At 39.0% G+C, this 19842-nt stretch overlaps 1 protein-coding gene across 3 annotated transcripts in view; it reads left to right on the top strand.

Moving 5' to 3' along the window:
- Positions 1-19842, top strand: part of LOC124156128 — a 701458-nt gene that overhangs the window by 427090 nt on the left and 254526 nt on the right. For all 3 annotated transcript variants that reach the window (XR_006864274.1, XR_006864275.1, XM_046530467.1), the window contains exon 2: positions 7032-7249. Coding sequence is in view for 1 of the 3 variants with exons in the window: in XM_046530467.1 (XP_046386423.1) it covers positions 7032-7249 (218 nt within the window). In the remaining 2 variants the exon portion in view is untranslated. The remainder of the gene's footprint in view (positions 1-7031; positions 7250-19842) is intronic.

Below are 19842 nucleotides of genomic sequence, written 5' to 3' on the forward strand. Positions count from 1 at the left end.
CGGCTTAATTTACCAGCTCGCTCGAGTGTGCAGGGAAAGATCCGGTGCACCCTTTTTCAGCGCCTCGGCCTGGAGCATCCTCTCCGTGGTGTTTTGCTGGCGCTAAAAATCTAATTCACAAATGTTTTTTTAAAACAGGATGGCGTTGACGCTGGTGGATTTATTCAGGAGATGGGTTTTACACTCTTGCTTGCTCTTTTACCCGGACCTCTCGGCAAAAAGCAGTTGTGCCCTCCTTAAGTTACGTAAATAAATTTAGTAAAACTTATGGTGACAAAGAGGAACACCACCCCGGCAGAAAGCATACCGCTCTGTAAGTATTAAGAGAACTTGACACTATTTTGGGATGCAATTGCTATGCAACACTGCAAGTATAATTGTATTACTATACCAAAAATGTAAAATTTCTAAATGCATATTTATGAGATATTTTATAAATGCCATGAAAACATTCATGAAAACTCGAAACGTCCGTTTCCAGTTTCAATAAAGTACCCTTCTATGAAATTCTAGGAAAATTAAGTTCGTAATATGTACTGTTTACATTCAGTATTCGTTTTCATCCAATATTTACAAATATAACCAGGTAGCTTTATATTTAGGATCAAAATAGTATGAAATTACACAAAATATCTCGGAGAAAATATTTTACATCCTTTTTCCTCAATGCAAACGATAAAATGAAAAATTTGTTGCAATAGCCGCACAAATTCCACCATTATTTTGAATTTCCTCAAATATTTGTAACTCCAAAAAGGCGAAGGATTGACTAAGAAATGTGAATTCGTAATAATTTTAACGATACTTTCTGCCTAGTTTGTCACTGAAAGAAAGTAGTAACTGTAGTCGATGGGGCACTCATTAGTCCAAATGGAGCCCTACACTCCCCCCTCCCTCTCTGTAAAACTAAAATGAATATTTTATTTACTAGTCTCATTTGTATGGAGCAGTAATTTGATTTGTTCTGTAAATATCAATTAAGATTGAGGAACTAACATATGGGAAGAGAACTAAAATGGCCCATTGTGAAATCAAAATATGCATAGTGATACTGATAATATTTAGAACGAGATGGTTTTTATGACTATTGTCCGAGCAAATGATTGGATACCTTTAAATAACGTGAAATTATTGTGACAAGACGTTGCTATTCACCATCTCATGTATAGAATTGACGCTGAGGTTGATGACATTCAGTACTGTTCAGCAGAAAACCTTATAACCCTGCCCATTTTCCTTGCTCTCAGGAATGCAATCGGCGGAGATAATAATTCCCTCGCAGTTGATAACGCAAGGATTTTTCGTATTCCCAGAAGTTTCCAAGCCGTGATCGTCCTTCGGAGTTGATCCCCCGTCTCAAAAGTTCCGAAGTCTCGTCAATCCTTTCTCTCTTATGTCAGTCTGGCAATCTCATGCCCTGTTGCTCTTTCTTGGATCTTATCACCGTAGGCACTTACTTGTGTATGCCTTTCACCGAAATATCCTCATCACGTCTTTTTCACAGTGCTCGAACTATGTGAAATCCTGGCGGTGATCGTGATATCCTGTCAAACTTTGCTCATGATATCGAAGATAAGATGTATGAAAAAAGTCAAAGGTTGTCTGCTATTCCAAGGCTGGCATCATCGCCTTGAACATGCATTAAAATTTTTCTGATGCCCAAAGGCTTATTTTTACTCAGTTTCTGAAGTATTTTAAGAGCAACGCTTGCTGTTACTTAAAATTCGAAGAACTAGAAGGAATACGGAAGGCAGTGCACGATAAGCAATGCCTGGAAATGTGTATGACGTTTTTGTTCTTATACAAAAATGCATAGTACCTTCATTTTTTACTTTCGCGCCTACAGTTTGGTTTATTAAACGAGTTTCACTATCAGTAATGTTTGGTACTGAGACGGAAACATTATATCCTCGTTTTTTTTTTCGAAAATATTACAATACTATCGCAAATCGAGGATTTCAAAATACTTCCTCATGTGGAAGAGGCAGGAAAATGGAAACGGAGAGCAGATTCAGTTGTAGACCGCCTGCTTCAGTTGGCTATTTGCCCAATGATTTGAAACGATAGCTTTTAATTCCATTCAGATATGTTCTGTTTTTCTGTTTTGCATTTTGCCCATTTGTGCTCCGCCTTGATAACTTCTCGGGTAAGGTGGCAATTGAAAAGCGATCGTACATTCATTTTGTTGCATATAATACTGCTCTCATCTTTCTACCGTTTTGAGTAGTGCAGATTCTATGAATTCGTTTTAATGCGTTCCAATTCATAGTTAAACGTTGGGTCATATGAATATGCACGGCCTCTTCGTTCTTTACGTATTAACGATCTTGAACGAGGTCGACATAAATACCAATGTAACCTCTATGATTAGTTCTTCTGTATTTTTTATCTTCCCTATCTATTGCGTGCTAAAATCAAGGTGAAGTGTATCTGGGGGGATCCACAGTCGATCCTCGGTCGTTATTTGTGCGTGTTATTGTGGTTGTCGTTGCAACGGAAGGAATGGTATTTTTCATACCTAGAGTAATTATAGATTCGATTTTTTAATTATATTTTATTTTATGTGACATAATAGCCTTTCTTTTGATTTTGGATAATATTTATCATGGGTATTTATTCATCTTTGAAAAATAAATACTCATATCCCCTTTCATACTTTCACGCTATCAAATTCCTAAATACAGTGCAACGGTTAATCGATTCGTAAATTTTCTGTCCGGTAAAAGGCTGCTACAATTTTGAATATTTTCATCAACCGTTTGCAGTCAAATATTCCCACTTGGGAACATATTTATAAAAATTTATTAAAATTATATTTCTAATCTATGATTTCTTTTATAGCTTTTGTTATGTAATTAATTTTTGGAAGTATTTTTTAAAGTGAATCACATGAATTGCGTATTCATAGATCGTTAACTATACCTTTTCAAAATTGGTTCTTCTCATCACCTCTGTAGTGAATATTAGGTTTATTCGATATTTTTCCCTACACTTGCTCTCTTATATTAAAAATATCAATATATTTTACATTGTTTAACTTAGTTTTTTGGTCAAATGTATATTTATTTTTCTAGCAACAGCAAAATTTTTTGACGTGTTCCCATGTGGGAATATGATTGAAATCGCATTGAAAATATTTTCTCGGGTATTCTTTCATAATATCTCTTAATTAGTTGAAAAAAAAATAGTATGTACAAAAAACTTTTTAAAAATCAGTCGGTTAGTTAGTTCAGTCTTTAAAGTGTTAAAGATGTCTCTTTCTCGATGCATGGATGGCATTAATTTTTTCTCGATTACAATTGCGCATGAAAGCGAACAGTGAACTCTCACCGTTCTTATTATCTCCGTCAACGAAATTCGTGTTTTTTGCTCGTCGGCCGCTTCACTGCGTGCTTTGTTGCCATCCACGGCAGAATTTCATTAGTGATCATTGGAAAATTTTCAGCGTCGCTCGCTTTCCATTTCCTATTGCTTTTCCTGCCTTTCTCGATCGGGGCTGCGTCCCAATCAAACCCTGCGTATCCGATCGTGTAATCACCCACTTGCATTCCTCATTCTTCTTCTGCTGCTGCATCGGTTGCCCCGCGTGTGCAGGGGCCCTTGTTTTATGCCTTGTGCATCCGCTTCGTTCCGTGTGTGTTCGAAGGATTGAATCGGCAAAGGATTGAGTCACCGTTGCGAGGCGCCCGACCGACACCCATTCTTCCCTCCCATCGCCGCCGCCCACTCTTCATTACGAGAACGCGCGCTCTCGCGATTCACTTCCGAAAAGCATTCAGAACGGTGATCTTGTTTTTTTTTCTCTTTTCATTTTTTCATTCGAGAATGGGAGTTGCGCACGTTCTATGCGCAATTAAGAGGGCGCATCACCAATGTTCGACTTGTTTTTCGTGACCCATTACTCGGTTAAAACGCTGTAATCTTTGAATTTTCACGATATAAAATGATAAAAGAAGGCCAATAATTGAAATTTTCCTGTTGTTTAGACTTTTTCACCTGTAAAATGTTTATGTTTGATATATGAGCAAATGTGGACATAAGTGTACAATATGTACTTTAAAAGCTAAGATGGAAAACAATATATTAGTGAAGTATCGCCAGATAGGACAACATACGACCGTTCTAAGAGAGCAGTGCGTCTTTTTGAATTGTCACCATTAATTTTCGGGCAACGACGATTGGTTGATACTTTCTATGTACAAGATAGACATCACCTGCAATTTACGCATTCGATTTTCGAAGGTCATGGGTTACTGGAATATATTAGTTGTTAATTAAACTGTCCTTAATTAAATTGTGGACGTCAATAATTGCAGGAAAATATTATTCAATCGTGTGGCATAAAAATTGACGGAAATTAGATAGGAATAGACAACCATCTATAGTAGCCAATATACACTATTCGACACACAATGATCAACGACTAGTTTTTAATTGACAGTTTACGGTAGTTTTCGTTCTGATGTTCTTCTTTATGCTCTTCACTTTTTTAATTCACGTCAATTGAATAATTATGTAAATCGAAAAGGAAATGTGCTATCCATCATGACTCCTCATAATTTCTTCTACACAATCCCGTTCTTCTGAAAAATCTCGAATATCGGCAGTCAAATCTATCTTAGAGCGTTGTCCATCACCGTGCTTACAATCAACTAGTAGTTATACATAGTTTCGTTGTACGATATATCTATTTCCTGGTGAGAGAAAAATTCTCGCCCATTGAAATTGCTTGAGGGAGCGATTGAAGTCCGGGTGCTAGATGAAGGGGTGACGGAAATTTAAAAAAAAATCGTACACACACCCTTTTCTTTTCCCTTTTCCCTAAATTCATTGCTTTCCGATTAATCGCCGCCCGCGGGCTCACAAAAGAGTGGGACAGACACAGAGAGAGAGAGAGACCCAGAGTGAGCGTACGAAAAATTCGAGTCGGTGCCTCTCACATGCCAAAACGCGTGTTTTCCCGAAAAAAAATATTTTTCGCTTGTGCCCCCCCCCCCCCGCTCATTCAGGTCGCCGTCTCGTCTGGTTCGTTGTTTTGCCACCTCGACACGGCTCCGATTGTTCCCTCCCTTTACCTCTGTCTATCTACCTCTCTCTCCGTTCAATCCAGCGGGGAGAGGGGTTATGCGTAGGTATATATACCTCCAGTGTAAAGCACCCTCCCGTTCTTCCCCCCCCTGGAGGCTCTGGAATCTCACGGCATTCATGGCGCCCCTACCTCTCCTTCCCCCGCAAACACATACCGCCATGTCTCTCTCACCCCTCAAGCGTTTTGTGTGCTCCAAACTGCCAGTATTTTTCTGTTTGACGCGATATCTCCTCTCTCTCTCACTGCTGCCCGCGTTTTTCGTCGTGACTCATTGGTCGTACGAAATTTTCCCTCACTTCCCCACCCATACGCCCCACCGCCTGCATTCCTGACCGCGGAACAAAGGAGCTCGGCGCCCGAAAAACATTCCCCGAACGCTTGTCCCGACTAATGGTCTCGAGTGTCGTCGAATTAGTTCCGCGGATTTAATTCGGAATCCCTCTCTCTCTCTCTTTATATATCTTTTCTCGCCGTCTCCATACCGTGGCCCGTCTGACACGGTGATATTACACGCTATGGAACACGTGAGATGCATCCGGCGTTTGCGAATTTGCCGTGGTCATCGACATTTTCGAATGGATGTAGTACCTTGTCTCTGCCCCCCCCCCCCCAATTTCCTCCGGAACGAGCATTTTATTGCTGGTGGTCCGAGTGGCTTCTGTGGCGATAGAGTGAAATTTGGAAGAATTTAATCGCCGTTTTAGTTGCTCGTTAGGCATCAGTTATACATTTGCTCGGTTCCCAAATGTTATCTCTTTTACTGGTGAACTAAGACTCAAATAGTTGGACCCAAAGAATCATTTTCTGGTTGAGAGGGTTACTTTAATGCCATAAATTGAATAGATAGCTTTATTAAACCTATCATTTAAATTTAGGTTTTTAGTCATGAAATCAAATAATATTATTTTAATAAGTTCTACATATTCTAATAGGAATTCTGGTGGTCCTTGCGCTGTTTTTTTTTACGAGTGAAACGATAATATTACTCGCAAATAGACGTATGTAGTACATTCACGAATAATTGGTGACGGCGGTCTACAATAATTATTGTGTATCTATCTTTCCTCCGCCCGCTATTCCCTATTGCCTCTGTAAGCGGTTTTTTTCCGGTGATCCTTGCAGCTTTGGTACCTTTTGAGGCGAAAATTGGCAGAATTGCATTAGGATGTCATATGGGCATCGGTTATGCCGTTGCACGAATTCCATTTTTTTCAATGGTATTTGAAAACAAAGACTGAATTAATTAGATCCAAACTTCTTCTCTTGTTGAAAGGCTTGTTAGCATCAGCGAAAAATTGATTTTTGATCAGCTATCCGTTCTAGTCAGTTATTTATTCGACAGTAACCTTGAATTTGTAATACTTTTTTTTCGTCTCTAGGTGAGGATTTCACCGTCGTAGTGGCGTTCTATTGTTTTGATCGAACTCCTTGGTGATATAACTTGCAATGAGGCAGGTACGAGGAATCGACAGCGTTCGCAAATTTTCCACAGCTCACGGCGATTGTTAAAATCTTTTTCTTTTCCCTCCACTCTCTGGAATGAGCGGTAATGGTCTCAATGATACGAATGGCTTCTTTAATTTTTGTATGAAATTCGAAACAATTTATCATCGCTATGGATGTCCGTTAATCATCTACTTTCTATGATTTAAATGATTTCATTGATTGTCTTAGAAGGTTAGCTAGTGCACCCCAAAGTTTTTTTGTCAGTAAGTATTTTCCATAGCTATTGAAATAGTTTCCTGTTTTGATTTCAAAAAAGTAGTATAATTGAATAAGGTTCTCTTATTTGGCATCTATAATAGCTCCTACAATCCTCCTACAACAGTCGCTGACGTTGATGAAACAAGTGGTAAAATTTATTTCGTTAGGTGGTAAGCGAGGACTTGTGTCCGATTTATTCTGTGACTAAATTCTTATATCTCTTTCTCTCTCATTCCAGACGCTGGTGGCATAGTGCAAGGTGCAAAGGTGACCAACAACAACGCCAACGCGGGCGGCCTGCAGAAGATGGAGGGTGGCGGTGGGGAAGGGGGAGGGGGCGGCGGCGGGTCCGGAGCCTCCTCCGCCAACCCCGGCGGCAAGTACGTGGACATTTACCGGGAGAAACCCATCCGCGTCACCGTCAAAGTGCTTGTGCCCGTCAAGGAACATCCAAAGGTGAGTCTATTCACATGTACTGCGTCCTAACGCTCTTGTTCTCAAGGTACGTAACTGCGTAGGAGTGCAATCTGTGCTTGGGACGCGTTTTATTGCCCTTGGTGGCCTCACCTATCTATTTGCATTATCTTGTCGTGCTTCCGGTGTTTATACCGGTGGATGGAAAAGTAGTGCAGCTTAAATTTTTTCATCCGCTAGAGTAAATTTTCTAATGTGTTCCACCGAGTTTTTCCATTTAAAGCGTTTTCATTTTGGTTCACTCCTGTGTCCATGAAATTGTTAAAAATTGCTGAATAATATTTAACTGAAATTTGGAAGAGGTTTTATTGATATTCAAAATACGGCTAAGCTGGCCATTCCTACCTTTATGTTTTACTGCCACATTATGAACATCTACATCGCTCAAGAAAAATGAATGAGGCAAGATGAATTGTTTCTTTTTATTCTAAGTCAGAAGGGTTTTTATTCCAGAGTGATCATTCGTGTCTTCACGAATTTTATTTTCTGAATTATATCGCAGTTTTGGGAGATTATCATAACGATTCACTGAATGCAGAATACGTAATTTTATTTAAATCTCAACCATGCACTAGTTAGTATTTCTAGTTTGAATTGAAGTTCCTTTTCGTGTAATTGATCGCTAATATTAGCTGAGGAAATTTTCCTGTTTCAATGTACTTTTATGTTGGATACACTGCCGTGGAGTTATTTGTGATGTTTAGCTTCCTAGGAAATTATTAAAAAAGGAGGGTTTTATGATCGTTACGGAAAAGTTTTGGCTCTCGCAACCTACTTATTTGATGTAGCTAACAATATTGCTCTCCAAAAAATATTTTTTCATTTTGTTCGATTTTCATATTTTTAGATACACATAGATTTTAGACGTTAGAATTCTCTCCGAAATTTTATGAACCCTAAACGTCTTTTATTGCGAAATCGTTTAAAATTTTGAAGTAATAATGTCAGTTTCATGCCTAAAATTTCAGGAACTTAACAGCATGTGGACGGAAAAACATCCTTTTCGAACACCGAGCCTTCAAAACCCTAAATTCTTCTTGTTAGGTTTGAAGGTATCAATTGATAAGTTTCCTTGAAGGCTGTGGATGTGGTTTACCTTGCTCCATAGACCACAGATAAAGATAGCCCCGTTGTCACACAAGTATAACTGGGCACAAAAGGGTGCGAAAGCTTGAAGGAAGTCTGTCTACCCTTCGCTATTGCCCCTCTCCTCTTCGGGACCGAAAATTGCGGTGTCCTCCGCCCTATCAATCCCGATTCCCATTCCTCTTCTCCAATTTTATTTCCTCGTCGAGACCAACATTGTGTACCCACTCACCTTCGCAGCCTTTCCAATTCTCCTTCTCAGCCAACCCTTCGGTGGATTCCAACCATTCCGTTCCCCTGTCCCACGTACTCCATTCCCTCTCTCGGGAACGTACCTACTCGCTAACTTCCGGAGTAGACTAAATCTACTTCCACTCTAGAGTAAATCTACTCAAATTTTGTCTTAACACCCTTCCTTACCGTTTTCTCTGCTATCGCATCTGCAAGCTGTTGTACTTCCTCTTTGGGGATGCCTGGCAGCCCAGTAGCGTACACGAGTATTGGATAGAGTGAGGGTGAGTAGGGCTGCTGGTCGAACGGTCTTGGGGTCAAATCTCGTGTGAAGACTGCAGTCTCACAAAAATAAATTCCACAGCCCAATGGGCTATAGGCCGTCCTACCCTAAATTAGTGAAGTTCATGAGGTTATGACTTAAAATGGGGTGTTTTCTATCCTAATCATTGAAAACAATCCCCGTGTTGCATCACTGAGCGAGGGACTTGCCTTTCGTTCCTAGCTTCTAGAGGTTTTCTCCTTTTAATATGCCTAGCCATCTTATGTCCTTAATATGTATATTATTACATTCATAGATGGCAAATGAGCTCTTTTTCTCTTCCTACAATCATTTATCCACCTGTGCATATTCCTTTCCCGTTTCTTTGTTCCCCTTCCCGTATTTCGCCTATTAAACTCAGGCTGAACAGAAAAAACTTGTCACAATCACGAGGAAAAATAGCTTGGTTCAATTCCGCCTTTCTTTTTAAACCAACCCAGATTTCGACATATAATTAGTGCCATCATCTGGGTCACTGTCTATCTGATCTTCAGCATCCGCCACTAACACCAGCTTCTAAGGCTTCTTTACTTGTATGGTTATCTTTTCCGATTGACCAAGCCTGTAATCTGAAGTGTATCAGATTATCTTAAAAGATGGTAAATGATTCTGTCTCCGCTGGCCAGTTATGATGAGAGCAAGAACGGCATACCTATTAATTATCCTCGTGTATTAAATCCAACCGGTTTTGACAATGCGTCAGTACCATGGGGGTACAGCCAATGGGCATCAGTTATGCCGATGCTCGAATCCCATTTTTTTCAATGGCATGTGAAAACGTAGACTGGGTTAGTAAGATCCTAAGTTCTTCCCTAGTAAGTTATACTCAACAAAGGAGAAGTAACAGTAACAAACTCCTTGGTAGTGGCGCAGTAAGTTTCGATTCGTCCTCCTATGTCATTTGACATTATCAAATCCGGTTGGGATACTTGGCTTAAACACTCTCTGGAAAATTACTTTGTCGTTATTAGTCATATCATCATGACGCAATTCCGCCAAGTTGATTCCGTTCCCAATGTTGAAAGATACTGTTAGTATCCCGGTTATTGATGATGGGAGGAAAAAAGCGGAAGCCGGCGTTGCATCGCCTTCTGTCTGCCAGTTGAACGGTTTCCCCCGCTCTTCCAATCCGATTACTGCTCGCTTGAAAATGGGACCAACCCTTTCCTTCTGCACGCTCTTATTTGCAGCAGGAATTCGTGTTCATGTTAAACCTTCATGCCCCAACGACCAGTGTTAGTTGCGGGTACAAAGTGGGGTTGATTTGTAGTTTTGTATGGCAGCCCTATATATGGGATCGGTGCGTAAAACCCTAGCCTTTTTCCTGGCTTATTTGACTCATACATGACTTGGTCAGATGCATCATGGTTGTTTTGGTACCGCGCTACGAAAGTAGATCTTGTTGCTTCTCAGACGCGCCAACGAATGACGAAAACTTAAGTAAGCTACTTAGCTGATTCTTTGCTTTGCTTGCAAAAGCAAGTGAAATGTTCAATGTTTGCTCATAAATGAGGTCCGCTGCAATGGAAAATCGATCCTACAGTGGTATAAGCCGTTATTAATAATGGAGCACTTGTTTTAAATTCCGATACCAGGGCATGTAGTGTTTGCGATTGAAATTATTATTATAGTTTTCACTAAATTAGGAAAATATAGGTTAGTTTCCATGGCGTAAAAAAGTGTTTTTTTTTAGACCTTCCACATGTTTTATGAATAAATATTGTTAAAAATTTGTGATATTGTATTAATGAGTTTGAGTTTTTTTACAGTATCTCTTTGTTTCTATTAAAAGAGAGCATATTTCACAAAATAGTGTGCTTTTAATGGAATGGTAGATTTTAGAACTGCAATGAGAGATAAATAATCCATGGGAATTTCACTCATGAGTACGTATGGCCTTCATGCCTTATGCCCTTTACCAAGCCTTGTGTGTAAAGGAGGAATGCTACCATTGTATCTACGCCGCCCTTCACCTTTCCATGACAACATAATTTGCAAATACTTAGAAATCTTCTCTTTCCCAATAGGCATTAAGGCTATATATTCTTGCTGTTCGACTTCCTCATTGTAGTATTTCCTATAATCCTTCTAAGCGTGGTGCTAAGTACCTCGTCGTGTAGCTTGTTGGCACCAGTGTAATTGGAAGGTCGGATGCTTGATAAGCATTTTCTGTCGTGAGTTCGTAGAATGAGTACGTCGCTATGCTAAAACGTTGAAATAGGAATGAGTAAAAGTTAAAAAGCAAAAGGCAGTGTTTAATCCAGAAAGGGATATCGTAAGCTTAAAAATTCGTGCTACATAAATTAAAATTTCATGTTTTATTAAAGTAGTAATATTAATGGTGAAAACCAAAAATTAACTCTTGTGACGATCAATGTCGATGCACTAGCTTATGCAACATGTTCAACTTATAAATACCTAATCAAAGGATTGTAGTGTGTCCCATGAAAGATTTATTAGCCGAAATGAATTTGAAATGCAGAGCCAGCATTTAATGCTAAATATTTCAGGCAAGTTACATCATCTTAAACTTTCCTGTGAATAATAGATCAAAAATTATCAATTTAAGGATCTTTGAATATTTACCTTAAATATCATTCTGTTGTTTAGATTATGCCTCAGATGTAATGCACTAATCGTTCTGCTGGTGACATTCTGTCATTCTACTGCAACGTCTGGGAGACTAAAGTCATTCCGGAATTTCATACTATTCATATATTGCTGTGATACTTCATTTTTATTGGCACATATGTCAATAGGTTAAGCAGTGAAGAACGCAAAAACAAAAGTCTAGAAATACGATCTACCTAATTGTAAACACCAGACAAGGTGTGTAGGATGACGGCTTCAATTATTTTGTCTTTCACATCTCTTACCTATAATTCTAGGGTCTTTCGTCATTAATGCTCTTTATCATTCTATTTTATAGCTGTTTGATTGAAAGTTGCTGACTTTTTGGGGTAAACGTATTGTTAGTATTATCGTGGGGAGATTTTTTTTAGGGATATTACATTACTCGAAATATCCCAAATGATTTCCGAATGCAGACCTGGTGTTTATGCTAAAATTTTCAGGCTAGTTGTATCAGCGTAAAATTACCTGTGAATAATGAATAAAAATTTCCAATTAAGTGGTTTCTGAAAAGGATTTGCTATTTTTATTCTATACTGTTTATATCTTCCAGATACGTGATATACTCAAAATGTCTTCTCGTGTCTTTGCGAATTCGATATATTTGCAAACGCAATCCATGGAAGGGCGACTAGCCTTGAAACAAGGAATGTTTTCTCGTTCATTCCCTTGCTTAGTTCCGCGAGGTCAAAACATGTGTCAAGCGAGTGTGATGGGCCCATAATACAAGTCCAGCTCTTCACTTGCCTCGGTGACATTCCTTTTCCGCTTCATCTCTTTCTCCCGCCGCTGTCCTCCGTTTCCCGGCATCCCCCTCATTCCCTTCCCATCTCCACTTGGCAATAAATATAGCAGAGAGTGATACTCTGGGGAGATGGAAGCTTTTCCGAATCGACTGCCGTCCGATAAATCAACGTCGTATCCCTTCACTCCCTCCTGCCCGTCCTCTCCAACCTGCTCGTTTTCTCATTCCTTGCATCTCTCTTCCTCTTTCCTCTCTATATCCACCCATCTTTATCAACAGTCTCTTTTCGCATAATCCCTTCGGTCTACGAATATTTCTTCACTTCCTCTACTACTCTCCCTACTCTATCTCTTCCATAGCCTATTAGAGGTCGTTTGTTCTTCAATTTTGGCTGTTTTTTTATTTCATTTTCATTACGTGGCTGATCCTATGCGAGGGAAAATAACTTAATTTTATATCCAGAATTTCTCAAATTATTATAACTCGGTTAACTGATAGTTTAGATAGATATTTTTTAGATTTTTGCGCAGACAGAAAGAAAAAGTAAATCTGTGATTATGATTGTTATTTTTAAGTTTATCTATTTTAATTTTATGTATATGATGAGACATGATGACCTGATGAAGGGGATAATCCTGTATAACTGGCAAATGAACCTGAAGCATGGCTGTTAAAGGCCCGAAATTATACGTTTAAGACAATTTATTAAACCTGTGAAAGAGACGAAATACTTGAAATTCCTTAAGATTTGTTAGATTAGAGTAGAGAGGTTCGCCGAATCAGTATTTTGATTCTTCACTGTAATTCATTAAAATGGTGGACGTGTGCATCACCTTTATATATGCATAATATTTTATAGCAAAATTTTTATTAGGTAAGCTATGTGTATAGCTTAATTTTTAATGTGTCCAATGGAAATGCTCTCCTTCTAATCTTTTTCTCTCCATTCCCTTGTAGCTATCAACTCTCCCTTTTCGATTACACCCTTCGGCCTACAAACACCCCTTCACTTTCTCTGCTACGGCCCCCATTCTCTCTGCATCTCTCTTCCTCGCCGCGTCTGGAATGCCAAATGTGTAATGCCCACACTTACTTTTTCAAGCGTCTGCAGACGGGGCCCGATGGATGCACGCCCCCCTCTGATGATGTGCTATGCATAAAGATGTACCGAACCCACTAGAGGGAAATGGGAGAGAATGATGACTGTATTGAGGTCTTTTCGTGTATCTCTCGCTCCAAGAATTCCGCCGGATTCCCACCTCTGCCATTGATTTATGAGGGTTGGTTTGTGCGGCGCCTCCTGCGGTCGTTATGGAAGTAGCATTATCAATTGAGGACTCCATTCTCGAGGAAGTTCCAGCGCGACTAAAACCATACTTAGGAAAAAATTGAACCAGCATTTTTTCAAGTATTATTTTAAAATTCCTGCGTCCGCTCGTGGTATACGCTTTATTAGATCTACTTACAATTAAGTTACTGACTATGAATATATAAATCAAATTGCATTTGTTTCTGCACATTGGGTGGATTGTGGCGCAATTCCTTCCAATCTGCGTATCTTGGCCTCAGTAACGGCGAACACATTTTTGGAGGAAAAAAACATTTCCCTTGACCGGGATTCGAACCCGAATCATTCGTGGTGTGGTGTGTGTTCTAAAACCGGGACCACTGTTAAAATACCTGTGCAATTTCTTTATTTACCGAATTTGGTGGATTCGGGCTCGAATATCGGCCAAGGAAAACGATTTTTCTTCTGCGTATTAATGGAAAAAAGTCGTTTTAATATTTTTTGCATTATATTTCATTAAATTCACTTTTTCAGAATGGAAAAGAGCGTGATATAATTTATCTAAAAAAATACAACATCTTCATTCATTGATTCGAACGTGATATTGCAAGAAACCTCATCTTCTTTTGCTTAATGCAAAACGCGATTTGCAAGTATATATGCGTCGCTCAATAAACACTCTGAACGCCTATTAATTATCACATGAAATGCCGCAGAGATGACAGCATGTCTTCTTCTTGTTATTCATGAGCTTCTGTTCACTTAGCAATGATTATATTGCCTCTTGTAATCAGGTTTTTTGCTGGGCTTCTGCAAGCCGTGCGCTACCGAAGCCATCAATGCAACCACTTAATTACTCCCAGGAGGCAAAATGATCGCATGTTCAATGTTTTTGTCGCCTGCTTCTTTCGCCTTCTGCCTTTCACCACTCGTATCATACCAAATGCTCGAACCTGCTAGAGGTTGCTATCTTATTTAAATTTGCTGTGAAGAACTTAATGAACTTACTTGAAATTAACTACTAATTGGAAAATCACATTACGATGCTTCTGCAACCGAGGAGCGACATGTGCTTTCTTGTTAACTTAGTAATTTTTATTCAACCTTATGGCCTTGAAATTAATAAACGTGCACTAATGAAGTTTTTTCCTTTCACCCCGACTTTTTCAGCTTCAAGGGTCCCGCGAAAATAAAAAGAATTATCTGTGTTCGAGGATATTCGTGGAGGGTTTATTTTGTAAACAATTTTCAATTATCATAACATTTCTGCTTATTTACTACATTTAAATCTTTAATAACCAGTGCTACATGCTTTTTACATGTTTTATGCTTCATATTCAACTTTTGAATGACATGTAAGTAGTTAGTTTGCTCGTGAAATATTATTTACAGTTTCATGAAGGTACACACTCAAATTACGGATTCTATCCGTAAGCCTTACGTAAGGTAAAATAAATCGCTTATGCTAGTGTGGGATTGCGTGCAAATATTGTAAACATTTAATGCCAACAATTGAGGTGTCCATTGAGATATTGGGTGATATTTATCTTTGGAGCTCACCAGCTCAATTTTATTTGATTTACCGTAGCCATAGCTGATTTTACTCTGGTTAAGAACGATTGCAAAATGCTGCATTTTCTTATAGTGGCATTTGTAAATTTTTAATGAAAACTTGTGGGTAATGCAGTTTATCTATTGCTTTATATACATGCCTTGAAAGAATATACGATAAGTGGACGTGATATATGCTCGTAACTTAAGATATTAGACGGACTTGTGTACTCTGGGATTTCATTTTGTGTGCTCAACCATGCTTATAGCTAATATTTTTGCAACATTGGGCTTGCGCCATGGACATTATCTCTATACCGAAATTCCTTCCCCGGAAACCAGAGATAATTCCGACAAGACTTCACTCTAGTAATGGCAGATGTCATTCGAAGCTGAGCGAATAGTGATAAGAAGTTCCAGCGAAGGAAGAACAAAAGGCTGAGATGAATTCCTCCGCCTCTATCCGTCGGAAAGGTCACAGAAAAGGAAAGGCTTTGGGAATGTATTTCGATGCTAGATTTGTAATGATGATAATGAATGTTAACTTATCGTTAGTCGAGTTGAATGGCATTCCCTTAAATATGTTTGAAATCGCATCGCATAGTGCTCTTTAATTTTCTAAGGGAGTTATATCGATGTTCAATTCCCTTACCAGTTCCTCACCTTATGAGGTGAATATGGGGTTGGTTAGTTCAATTAATAATATCCAATCTATATATAATAGTTTTCTAGAGGGTAGGAGCCATTTATTGATAGAGAGGTAGAGTGAGGTGAATTTACTCAACAGTTAACAGAATTACTTGCTGGAAAGGAATATTTTTCCAAATTTGCTATAGCCGAAGCAGATTTTAATTTGCTAAAGAGCGTTTGCCAAATTTTGCGTTATCTTTTAGTGGTATTTGTAAACATGCAATGAACCTAAGTGTGTAATTCAGGTAGCCTCTATGTTATTGCGTCATCTCAGGGCTTTATTTAGCAAATGATGTACCATATTCCTACTGGGATTATTTGGCGACATGATGAGAGTATGCCAGATGCAGAATATTGGGCGAACTGTTAAAATAAAATGCCAAAACAATTAGCAGGTATCATAAGATTTGAGGACCGCCTGAAACGGGTTAACCCAGTCTAACCCAGAGCTACTTCTGGGGGAAAACAGATTCCAAGATTTCTCATTTTGAAAAATTGAAAATTTTGCACTTACTCATAACTATCGCGGCAGATAAATATTTCTTAATTAAAATTTACAACACAAAATAATACGTAGTTTAGATATTTCCAGAATAGAGTTCAAAATTTATATATTTTTGATGTTGCTTAGAAGCAATAATGGGTTATAATAGGTTAACGAGCTGCATGCTAATGTCGATCCCAGCTCAAGTTAATTTGTGCTTGTAGAGAGTGACGTAAAAGAACCATAAATTTCTCTCTCGGGGACTCGTGTTGTTCGATCTGTTTCTTGGTTTCTCTTTTTTTACTTCATTATCGCATTTTTTATTTTTACGCGTCGTCAGCCGCCAATTTGGGCTGACGCTGTGTGGGCGATGCAGGAGAGTGTCACACGCTTCAATGAAGTCTCTCCTCTTGGGAGTCTCGCCCTCTCAACCTTCCTTGAGCATCCACCCAGCCTCTAGCCTCTCTCCCGTAACTCCCCACCCCTCCATACCTCACCCAGAGGAAATCTCCTTGGAGTCACCGGATGAGAGAGTTTTGGCTCTGAGAGTGACGGTTGGCTGCGTTCGCAGAAACAATGGACGAGCGCGGTGCGTGTGATGAGGATGCTCTCTTCCCACGCTGGAAGTCTTCCCGAAATCCTCTTCCTCCGCCCACAGCCTCCTCTTATCCACTTCATTTGCACCTCATCGCGCGCACTCAATCAAATGGGAAATTTCGTGAGGGAAACAGGAAAGATATGCTCGAAAAGTGGTTAAAATTACCCTTTAATTCAAAAAAGGATGAGCAATATTATCTGGTGTATTTAAGTCTCTTATTTGAATAATGAAAGGTATCGTGTATGTCTTGAGATGTATTTATATTCGATATTTAAGTAGACCTGGAATATTATGATATAATCGGAATACATTTCTAAATATTATATTGTATATTGGAATATTAAAAAATATGCTCGAAAAGTGTGTACAATTATCCTTTACTTTAGAAAAGGATATGTTATAGTATCTGCTGTGGTTTAGTCCTTTTTATAAAATAATGTATGCTATCTTATACCTAAAATGCATTACATTCGGTATGAGTATAAAAGTGAGAATGTATGTATAGAAAATGTTGAAGGTAAACCTGAGATATTATATTTTTATCTGAATATATAGATATAATGTAAGGAAAATTAAAAGTAAAAAAAATCTTGGAAACGTTTCATTGGAAACGTTTATTGGTGCGACGCGTTTCCACGCTGAGGCGTCATTTTCAAGTACGTTAGTGAAGTTAGCAAGTAGCCGATTCGATTGATTTCATCATATGAGGCGTTGAGAAGCCAATGGAAAAATATTTTTTTTCTAAACCTAGTCAGTTACTGAGGTTAAGTAAAATAAAAAACGACATAACTTGGTAATTATCTCGCTTTTTTACTAGATTTACTAGATAATTAGGAGTGCATTTGGTTTTCCACTCGATGTTATCACAGAACAGAGACTCACTCGTATCCCTTGGCCACCAAGTTTTAGTATATTTCTTATATCAATTTCTATATCTAACTCTGTTCGCAAAATAATCTCTTGTACCCCTTGGCTGCTTACCCCCTCAAATGTTATTTTGAAATATTCTGCTTTTACTGCACTATATTTTGTACGTTACAAAAGCATTGAAAACCCATGAACGCGGGCCGCATGGGGGTGAGCCAACCCTCAGGAACACACTTTAGAATTTGGGAACATTCTAAAGGGAGGGCTATATTGACTCGCGTAAACTATCGGCTGGATCGCGCAACCTTCCTTCATGCTTACGGGGCGGCGAGCCCGTGTTTATTCTCGGCCTTAAAAGATGGAAATGCTTCCCTCTCAAATTCAGCCCTTCCTCCCTTGCCCGCCCGGCGTCTCTCGCCCTGTCACCCGACATCTTCTCTCGAACGACGCCGCTCTTATCTCAGCCTCTCCTCTTCATCTCCTCTGTCGCTGCTCTCTCAGCTCCCGAAAACAAAACACTGCTCCCCAAAGCCTCTTCTCACTATCACCCTCAACCCCTCTCTCTCAAACTTCTCCGCGCGATCCCTTGTCTTTCGCCCTCACAGCCTGAGCAACCTTGGCCAAAGAAAGTGACTTGCTCGGCGGTGTTCGTGGCCGGGAGATGATTTCTCGGTCATCGTCATCATCCCTGGTCAACGATCATTAGATTATTTGAAATGAAGGGAAGTTAAAATTTTACAAAATAATTTAATTCATACGACGTGATCCTGTTCACGGAACCATTATCTGGTAGAAAACACTGTAGTACATAAAAACATACATTGATACCTTTGAGGATCGTAAGATTATCTGAAATGAAGGGGAGTTGCAATTTTTCACAATAACTCATTTGATGTGACGCGTTTCGGCTCAGAGATCCTTCATCTCATCCCATTACAACTGACAGGTGTGTAAATGTTATAAAATTGTGGTTGAGGAGTCAGTTTCCTTCCCTAGGCATCCACAAATTTCGATTTTTTTGTTTTTATGTCCTTTGGACTCACCCTGTATTTATTCTCTGGTAGGCCACTCATGTCCAGTTTGATGGATATTCAGTATTTGAAAAATTATGAAATTAGATTTTCCTTCCTCCAGAAAAAGTAGATGGTGACGAATATGTTGCACATATTTATGAATTTCTGATCTGTGATTTTTGCTTCCTTAGATCTACCCTAAAAACATAATATCCAAATAAGGAAGAAAAGATAAAAAATAATCAAAAAGATTAAAATAATTTCAAGAAAATAGTTTTCCAGTAAAACATATTCCTGAAAACCTTTTACACATATTTGTCAAGGACATATTTCATCATCATCAGATTTGCGAAAGGGGATTTGAAGTCATGTCTGGGAATCGAATCAAGCAACCTCCATGCACATGTGATGTAGAGTATTAGCTCTTGACCCTGAGGTAGCACATGTTGGATAGATTATTAGCCTCAATCGAGGATTCGTGCAATTGCGATTATTGTTACGTGCCAGAGGATGAAATCGAAAGACGCCAGGCTTAGTGCTCTCGACGAGGCACGCAGAGATACTTTGATAGTTTTTACCCGTAGTATCATTCAAATATTTTGAATAGATTTTAATGTAATTTGGGGTCCATTGGGGCATCATTTCGAGATATGTGTTTTTTCCAAGCATACATTTTAATGCTTGATGCATTTAGAATGTTTTCCTGACTCAACGAGGCAATAGCAATGAATTAAATGAAAAATATTAATGCGTACTCATTACTGAAATGTTTTTAACGCTTTTTAGCACGTAGGCAATTTGTTAAATTCAATTTCAATTTAATTCATTGAGTCACTTGGGCCCGAGAAAAAAACTACGGGGATTGAGTACTCTCGCTTGAAACCACTGATTCATAAATTGTACGGACGTCTTTTCATATTTATCTCACCAATTTCTGCATCGTAAATTATGTTGCATCTTCAAACTTTCCTGTTTCACTCAGCACCGGTCCTTTTGAGCTATTGAAAGTTGGCAATTATTGACAGTTGATCTCTGCATTTTCTTCGGGTTCTCACCGCGTCCATTGGCT

The sequence above is a fragment of the Ischnura elegans genome, chromosome 3, assembly GCF_921293095.1.
Source record: "Ischnura elegans chromosome 3, ioIscEleg1.1, whole genome shotgun sequence".
NCBI classification, from domain to species: domain Eukaryota; kingdom Metazoa; phylum Arthropoda; class Insecta; order Odonata; family Coenagrionidae; genus Ischnura; species Ischnura elegans.